The sequence below is a fragment of the Platichthys flesus genome, chromosome 15, assembly GCF_949316205.1.
Source record: "Platichthys flesus chromosome 15, fPlaFle2.1, whole genome shotgun sequence".
NCBI classification, from domain to species: domain Eukaryota; kingdom Metazoa; phylum Chordata; class Actinopteri; order Pleuronectiformes; family Pleuronectidae; genus Platichthys; species Platichthys flesus.
In genome coordinates, this window is record NC_084959.1 from 13,440,943 (window position 1) to 13,450,691 (window position 9,749).

Genomic DNA, 9,749 nt, shown 5'->3' on the forward strand with positions numbered 1-9,749 from the left:
TGATAACACTCAGTTACAATATAATGAGGTGACACCACAATGAGAATTTGAAGTTTTATTTTTAAAGATTTTATAAATCCCTTTTCCTCTGGTTAAAGTTCAGCCCTCCGGAGCCCGACGGACTCCCTCTCCTGTCTGACCCGAGCTCGCAGGCCTGGTCATGGACAAATCCCACACACTCACTGACTGGAAACAACACATTTAATCCATCTTCACTAAAACTGATTTTTTTAGCCCATGCTGCAAAATGAGAACTTCAGATGGACTTCACTTATTTAACATCCGACCTCCCAAAAATGAATAGTGGTGTTTTAAGCGCAGTTTCCCTGACACAGTTAAAATCAATTCATTTCAATCTTGAAACCCGTTTCTGGCTATAAAAAATACGAATATAGACCTTTAAACCTTGAATGTTTTATGTTACTGTGAAATTCTGAAATAGTCCTCTCTCATTAAACAGGAATTCTACCATAACTTCTGTGCAACACTTCCATTTATTGAATTGGACCCACTATTGTCGTGAAAATTTACTTCAAAGCACACAAGTTTAGTTTTTATTCGCATCATTTAAATTAAAAACTATATATATTTTTTAAATAAAATAAGACAAACGAAAGAAATGATTATCTGTCATCCTCTTCCACATCATTCTGAGACAGGACGAAGTCACAGGCTGCTGCAAAGTAAGAAGTGAGAGTGTTTTTTTACCACCCTGCCATCACCCATGAAGTGGACTGACTCACAGCTGTCCAATGAACTGATAGGTGTTTCTCACCGGCATCGAGGGACAGCAGGACCTTCAAACAAACATGAGAGAAAAGTCACTTTTGAATTTAAAGTGCTCACACACGTTCACAGAAGTGTGAGAGAGTGAAAAAAGATATTTCAATAACTCGGGGAAGAAGATGCAACGAAGTATTGACATTTTGCTATTAAAGAAATATCTCAGTGTGAAATTTTCTTATGTAAAAAACAAAATATACTCTGAAAGCTCATGTGTGTGTACTTTCTGTAATAACACATGAAAATTACATGAAAAACTCATTTCTAGCTAAATTTTCAAACCAGAAACAGACTCAACGTTACTGTCTATACTGTCTGCTGTCCCTTTCATTACCTGACGGATTGTGTCCTGCTCGCTGTAAAGGCACAGGGTTGCTATGGCAGCTCGTGTCACTGCATTATGGGAGTCCGTGCATGAAGCTCTCAGAGGTAAACTGGACACGTCTTTCTTTAACAAGGACACAGCGCCGTCAACATTTAGCAGGTTTCCCAGGGCCACGCAACAGTGGAGCCGTGTGAGGGAATCAGTGTCAGTGATGATACACTGACGCCCAACCTCCCCCCTCCTTATCGTCCGTTTCCAGATCTCCTGCTGGCTCACTGTCTGAATATTTGTTTCTGTTTTGTTTCTTCTCGTCGCTCCACCTTGTTGTCCATGTCCATTTTAAACCCTGGCCTTGCTGCAATACATCCCAACCAGTTGCCCACTGTCCTGCAAGCTGTTCGCTGCACAAACAAGCAGGAATCATCAAGACAGCCAATCATGCTTTGGAAAATGTCAGGCGGCAGTGTATTAGGCCTGAACGGATCCAGATTGCCCAAGAGTATGCACGTGGTGGCCCTGACGCCATCATGAGGGTGAGCCAGCGCCTGGTGCAGCACAGAGGCGTCCAGGTGAAGCTGAAGGCTGGCAGGGCGAGCCGAACAACGGGCTACTTGGGACAGCAGAGTTAAGAGCTCCACTGCAGAGTCCCAAAGCTCATCCTGCTGCAGCAAGTCAAAGAGCAGAGAGCTGGCAGTTCTGGTTAACGGAGTCTGGTGTTTGGAGGCAGTGAGCTGTCGGTCCCTGGGTGGTGAGAACAGACCACAGGCGGCTTTACTGAGGCGGGGGACGGAGCGCTCGGGGTCACACAGGAGCAAACGGCTCAGCAGGGAGAGAGGCAGCTCCAACCGCAGAGGAGGAAGAGTTTGAATAACCTGCCAAAGCAAGGAAAAAAAATAGACATCCTGACAAGTTGTCACATCAAACAGTCGACAACAAACAAGACAATCCTCTCACAAAAGTACAGAGGCATTTAGATATACAGTGGTGTGTGTCAGATGTGAGCAAGAGGTGTGCTGTGTTGCATCAGAGAATGAGTATCTCAGCCAGGTCTTTATTAGAGGAATGGGAAGGCTCGAACCTGCGTCAGGCTTTCGACAATACCACAACTGTCATACAGCTGGAGTATGTTGGACATATTGTGTGAAGGCAGGTCCAGGGCAAATGGAAAACACAGCAAGTGGCAGCTCAACGTGGTCATGCTGTGGCGACTCAGATCCACTTCCAATCTCCTGGGACTGCAATCTTCAGCAAACAAATGAAGACTGTAAGATATAAAAAGGGTTATCGTTAGCTCTGAGTGGAGTAGCTGTGCAACTCGAACATTTACATGAAACAGTAGATTAAGTAATTTACCAGTCAGTGCCCAGCAGCCGGCCAAGAGTGTATACGCATCTCGATCCACTCTCAGAAAACAGAGGGATGCACGAGTGTGGATCCCCGGTGAAGAGGAAGAAAGCAGTAGACAGAAAGGAAAACAGCCCTGATGTAAAGAGAAAACAACAGAAAGGTATTATGTATGTAGCCATCTTAATGTACAGTCTGTGGCTCTAATTGGTTGGACCTCATGTGATGAACATATTTACCATTTGCCGAACAGAAGTCTGTGACTGCTGTTGTCGGTGCTAGTGAAGTTCCAATTTTTTTCCACAAATCCAGAAACACAACTGGATCTAAACTTGAAGCTGCAGAGCCATTTTCATGCTGTTACAAAAAAAACAGAAACATCAAAAGGAAAACACAGGAAAGTATTAAAGGTCTTCTTCTGGGATTCATCGCGTACATTTTTTTTTATTACATCACAGGCATTGTCTGACCTCAGAGAGTGTGTGTAGGAGTAGAGACAGCAGACCATCACAAAGGCCCCAGCCCGAGGGAAGAGGAAGCAGCGGCTGAAGAGACAAGAGGAGAGGGAAGCACTTCAAACAGAGGAGGATCACTTTAAACTTTGCATCAAAAACTTATAAATGTATACTGAAGAGTAAATGATCATCACTGATTCTGTACCTCATACAGTGTTGGAGGATGTACTCAAACATTTTACAAGTTAAAACCAATATGGACTCAAGTAAAAGTAGCAATACCATGTTACATTTTTGGAGTAAAAGTTCTTCTAATATTTGCTTTTAAATATACTGAAGGTATTAAAAGTACTTCCCCAGTGTGGCCTATCCGCTAATGCAACAGTCTACTACATCATTAACTCTATATTTTGTTTCATAAAACAATAATAGAGATCGTGCTGCTGATACTGCTGTAAACACTTGATGGCAGAATTTAAGCAGCCACTGGTCTCTTCTACATCCATTTCAGGGGTTTCTTCTTCACCAGTGATGCTGCTGCTGGAGGCGGGGTCTAATTGTCTGATCTGACTGGATCAGTGCAACAAATCCCCTCTTGCTATTTATTACTCTTAAAAGTATATAAAACAATATGAACATGTAACACATCATATTGTGAAAATGCAGATGAGTACAGATGTTTGCTGATATATGTGGTGGATTAAAACAGTCCCTGAAATCAAATCTACCCAGGTACAGACACATTAAAAAAGTTACTGAGTACCGTAAATGTAAAAATACTTTGCTACATCCCAACACTGACCTCATATGAGTCCGAAAGCAGGTTTTGCAGCAGGGAGGTTAGACTGTTCACATCAGCTTTGACATCGACGTTATGTTGTGTAAACAGACACAAAACAGACGCAGCCAAAGGCTAAAAAACAATAGCAGAAACAGTATATCAGACAACTGGCGAGAGTCTTAGTCAATGATATGTGAACATGGTTGAGAGCTCCTTTGGATTAACTTGAGTGGGCACTTACTGACAAAGGAAAGAAGTCTGGTTGACTAAGAATTGCGAGAAAGGGCTTGGTGAACTCTTCCAGTCTAGAGTAAGAGAACAGTTGATGAGCTGCATTAGATGAAGGACTGTGCTGTATGACACACACAGTATTCAACACATGAACAATATTAGCTTCAGTGAAGACCACAACTTACCTGTGATCTTCTTCTATCGAGTCGGGGTGTTTATCCCAGTAGATCATGATGACTGCAATAATTTCTCCAAGTGCTGACACACTCCACGGTCGCTGAGGAGAAAAGACAGATACCAGAAACGTCAGGAATATTGTGGACAGATGCTTGAAAATGCATTCATGATTAGGTGATATGTATCTAACCGGGATGTAGTCAGGGTTTTCTACAGTAACGTGGACAACGTCGAAGAGGACATGGGGTAGTCCCAGTTCCTGGCCAATGTAGTTGGACTGCTTAACGTCAGGGGTCTGTAGCAGGTTGCGCAAGACCTTCAGTGGTTGGTGAATCTGCCATGCGTCTTCAACAGCGCCACCTGTTAACTAACCAAACAACAATAAAGAAGAGATTACATTTTAAATTCTCCCTGAGGAAGTGTTGATTTACAGTTGAAAATGTTACCTAATTACCTGAATTTTAAAAAACAGAATCTTGGCTCTAAGTTGAGGTATAATGGGTTTGTAGTTAAACTGCCCTCTCTGCCGCTTGCTCTGATCAGATTCTTGGGCCAGTTTTTCCCAGTACTCCACACTGTCCGCATTCTGAAAGGGCGAGACGAGACAGCAAACACTACATTTATTACAAGGGCACATTTGCCAGTGCAAGAGAATCTATACATATATAATGGAACAAGACACTAAATAAGAAATGTCTTTATATCACCAGAAAACAAAGAGCACTGACCTGCTGGTTATGACTTGTCTGTTTGTTGTCATTGCGTCTACTCAGCAGTTGTGGTCCGACCTTCACAGACAGAAATTCCCTTTCGTAGTCTATGCTGATCTGACCCCTGCAGAGGGAAAACCCATAACCATGAACACACACTTAAGACTGGACTGGTTATATATTGTATCTCTATTCCAAACTTCCATTAATACCTGGGTTTTGATCTCACGCAGGCACGAGTCTTAGGGTTGAGGACTTGATTGGCAGCTCCGGATTTAGCTCTGACAGAATCAGCTGAGGTTACAGAACCATCACTGGGGAGGGGCGTGGCTCTGCGGAGCTTTGTCGCTTTTGCGGAGTCGACCCTTATATTTCCCACTCCATGCTTTGTAACCTAGTAATGTAAACAAAACCGTTTAAAGCTCCTCCATGGATTTCAATGGGACTAATTCAATGAAGGAAAATGAACTGGCTTCTCACTTTAGCTTTACCACAATCTACTGGTTTCTCTCGGCCACTGTTGTCCCTCTGCCCCGAGTCATTTCGCAGTAATCTACTACGTCCAGGGGTCGGTACAGTCTTCGCTGCCACTTGCTGAAGCTTAAGCGCCATCATGTCAGGGCTGGGTGGGATGGTCAGAGGGCTGATAACGTTTGTTTCTGCCAACACTTTACCAACACATCAAAATGGGGTTTAAAAAGATATCGGAATTATTTGAGAAAGGTAGATTAATACAATGCATTGTATTTTATTTTTTTATTTCACAATTTCTTTAAAGCTTAAAGCCTCACCTAGAACACAGTCAGCAACAAAGGGATGGTGCAGGAGATCTGGCCATGACAACCGCTTCTCAGGGTCTTTGGTCAACAAACCTTTCAGAAAACTCTGCAAGGAAAATATTAGATAAGTCAATGTATTCTGTCCCCCCCCCTTTAGCAGGTCTATACCTGAAGCTACTCGGGCTATGTTCTTAGTATAGTCACTTTCAGACGTGCTCTGAATTTCAAATAATCTCCTGACATTCTCTGCACTGCAGGGGCTGTATGTGAGAAGACAAATTTCCCAGTTGAGTGCTCAAGACCTTCTCCAGCGTTTCTCTTGTGCGCCCACTTGTAAAAACTCTGAATAAGGTGCGAATTGACCCATTCTAGAATTCAGCAGGACACAGCAGGAGGATCACAGCAGTAGAGTGGACCGGTCTAAACCATGATGAATGCAAATATGAAATGGAATTGTTACAATACACGTCGAAGTCTCGACCCTGTGGTGCTGACGTTCTCCAGAGTTTATGTCTAAAAACAGCTTATATCTGACTACTATGGGGACATCCTGTCCTTGAGAACCTGTCTGAGTCGCCTCGCTGTAAGGAGGACTGATAAGACTTTCTATTTACGTTGTTAAATCCGCTCGCTCTTTTGGATATCAGATTTTCATACATTGAAGCTGTTGGATTTGATCCAGACATGACACAACATTGTTAAAAATGAAGCGTTACCCTACCGTGCAGGGCCCGCTCATCGTGTCTGGCCATTTGACTTGATCTCTCACGATAAGCTGCACCAGGTGGAAGAGGGAGTTGCTGTAGAACGGTGGTGTGCCTGTGTGGAGCTCGTAGAGGATGCAGCCTAAAGACCAGAGGTCAGACGTGTGGTCATATGGCTTCTCATCCACCAGCTCAGGAGACATGTACAGTGGGGTTCCCTTAATAGAAGTCAGCACCAAGGTGGAGGTGCTCATCGACCTGGCAAACCTACAGGAAGATTGCAACACATATTGTTATCCTGTGTGGAAAGAGTTAATACAGATAGCTTTTGCTTCAAAAAAATAATAAATATGCTGTGCCTACCCAAAGTCACAGAGTTTCACCACCCCACCTTTCCCCAAGAGTATGTTTTGTGGTTTCATGTCACGGTGAAGAATGCGATGGGAGTGTAAATAATACAGGGCTGAGACCAGCTGGCAGGCGATCTCACGCACCTGAGAAGGAAGGAAGGGGGAGCAAAAGGTTAAGGTGAAAACTACAGTACGTTAAGTCTAGTAATAATAATAATAATATTAACAAAAAATAACAATGCTAATACTACTTATATTTGTACAGCGCTTTTAACAATGCTCAGACACTTTACATAAAATTTAAAAAGAAAAGTTGAAGCTTCTTTACTCTGGCTTCCATCACGTTTTAGAATTTGATTTGAAGTGTCTTTTAATTACTTATAGGGCACTTATTTGTCTGACTGCTCAATATATTAAGGTTCAGTGACAGTGAATACCTGGCTCTCCGGGAAGTTCCGCTCATCCTGAAGAATCTGGAACAACTGCCCCTCTGCATACTCCGTCACAACCACAACCTGTAACAAAGGATTCCAGTCTCCGGATTGTAAAGATTGTGAGACAATATTAATCTGAGTGCGTTTTTAAAACACGACAGTTCACGCACGTCAGTTTCCGTGTCGAAGCTGTCGAAGAACTGGACGATGTGTGGGTGCTGGAGATCTGCCATGATCTCGATCTCTCTCCTCAGGCTCCGCAGCTCCTTCTCGGATCGACCCACCTTCGGGATGAACTTCAGGGCCACCACCTTAAGGAAACGCACGGTTCACACCGAGTGGCCGACAAACAACAAGCAGCGGTCAAACTTCAACCCAAACCGCTGCACTCACCTGACCCGTGCATGTGTTCCTCCCTTTGTAAACTCGACCAAACGAGCCTTCACCCACCAGCTCCTGGACGCGGTACGAGTTCATGTCGACGAATTGTCCGTTAGGGCGAACTCAAATGATGGCCACGGTAACCCGTAGAGACGCTTCCTGTGTCAACACAACCTGACACTGATCTGTGAAGTCAGCCGCCTCTATAGATGCCACACTGTTCGGAGGAAGCTGCCGTTGCTGCTCCACTGTTTGGCATCTGCCACTGTTAACACGCTGATGGAGGCAGCTGCGACTGTTGTGTTTGTCACTGCCGCTACACTGTCTCAGAGCAACTGAAGCTGTTTGTGATTTATTCAGTTGACTCAGGCCTAACTGTTTCTCTCAGGACGGGATCTGCTGTGGCAACTGACGCAACTGCGCTCAAGCCAGCCGACACAGAAATTCTACTGCACTCATATACTGAGACTTATGGTAAACGCATCCAAACCGCCCAGAAAGGGGACGCCAACTGAGTACTCGACATAAGAGGAAGAACACATGTGGGCATACGTCCGGTTTTGAAAATAAACTGTTGACATGGAGCCTGTACAAAATCCATACTTAAAAAAGAACTTCTTGGATTAAATCCACGTTAAGTATATATCGTCTTTCCTGTGTCATTCTTGTTCATAGCATTTTGACAGTATCAATTATGAGATTTTACTAAATAAGTCAAACATTTTTAGCTTTGAGTAGCTCATTTTCTGGATACTTCAAAGTACTATATGAACACTTTGCTCAATAAGTTCAGAGAGAGACTGGTATGCCTGTGTTCAGGACTTCTCTGACTACCTAAATACTGAAGATCAAACATTTCCACTGTATAGATAAAGAGATTTTTCAATGGAAAGTCCAATATTTTCACTGTGAAACAGATAATTTCAGGATACTTCAAAGTACTGTAAAAACACTTTGCTCAATAAGTTCAGAGGGAGACTGGTATGCCTGTATTCAGGACGTCTCTGACTACCTACATACATGAATATCAACGATTTTTACTGAATATATGTGGCGATTTTTCAAAGTGAAATCCAACGTTTTCACTGTTTACTATTTTTCAAAGTAGAATAGATCATTTCAGGATACTTCCAAGAACTGTAAAAACCCTTTGTTCAATAACTTGTGAGAGAGACTGATATACCTGTTCAAAAACACAATTTTATATTTAATTAATCTAAATTTAAATTTAAGTTTTTTTAAGTTATTGTGAAATATTTAATGACCAAAATTCTGCCAATTTCTGGGGCACTATACTGATATTGCAGGCTTACAGATGGGTAAGAGTGGAGTAGACCGCGACCTTCTTATTGACGAACTTCCATTCTACTGACTAGGCCACACCGCCTGCTGATTCCCATGGGAAACTAAGCTCATTAAGACACACACATTGTTGTGTGTGTCTGTGAAATTCCTGCATTAAAATAATGTATCATGACAGTTTGGATAATTTGAAATGGTAATTTATTATCACACTAGCATTTAATTATCACAGCCAACAATTAGGCTGCATTGAACTGTAAGTAAAGTACAAAAAAGTTAAAATAACGAAACCTGTAATTATTCCTTTTGAACGAATATCATTCACGTCTTATTAAACCTAGTCACGCCAAAGTGAATGAGGTAAACAAATCCTTTCTGTTTCCTCTTCTGAGCCTATGCAGGTCACGTGGAAAATTATCCAAAGACTCGTACCCGGCAGATGAACGAATCGTTCACCTTCAGACCGTGTCTTCGGATCAATGATTCGTTCATCTGCCGGAAATGAGTCTTTGGATCCTTTTTCACATGACCTGCATCAGCCTATGCAACAGTCCCGATGCGTGGCCACGAGAAAATGAACGAATCTCTCTTTGAGAGGACTCGTTACCCCTGAGTCCTTGTAAGGATTCGTTCAAAATGAACAAATCGTTCACGAACGACACATCACTAACACAGTAAGATCAGAGCTCGTTCACGTGAAGCAGCTGCTCAGTGACTGACCGGCTGCTTCTTAACAGATGAAACAGTGAAAACACAGAGTTTCTCTGGTCACAGCTGATCAGAGATCAGCGCCGCAGCTTCTTGATCAGTATTTGTATTTGGTGTGTGCCGAGCTTTAGTTTCTGTGTCCGCCTCCAGTCTGACCTGCTCCCAAGCTTGGGGAACAGATTGTTATGAGTATAAGAAGTTTGGTGCAGGGTACTGTTGGCTGTCGATGGAGACGTGATCTCTACTGAGTGTTTTCTTTATTTGGTAATGAGAGTAAAACAGTGG

General features: G+C 42.9%; 1 protein-coding gene across 1 annotated transcript; it reads right to left on the minus strand.

The window, feature by feature from the left end:
• Positions 1–40: 40 nt before the first annotated feature.
• Positions 41–7,768, minus strand: stk36 (serine/threonine kinase 36 (fused homolog, Drosophila)). The gene is given in 22 exon segments (XM_062405513.1): positions 41–797; positions 1,118–1,328; positions 1,330–1,437; positions 1,439–1,980; positions 2,187–2,370; positions 2,462–2,588; positions 2,692–2,809; positions 2,923–2,997; positions 3,710–3,820; positions 3,930–3,993; positions 4,105–4,196; positions 4,287–4,463; positions 4,551–4,682; positions 4,825–4,930; positions 5,019–5,200; positions 5,287–5,474; positions 5,598–5,691; positions 6,307–6,556; positions 6,653–6,783; positions 7,077–7,154; positions 7,244–7,384; positions 7,467–7,768. Coding segments are annotated over 22 exon segments (3,288 nt in total). The 5' UTR covers positions 7,551–7,768; the 3' UTR covers positions 41–704.
• Positions 7,769–9,749: the final 1,981 nt, after the last annotated feature.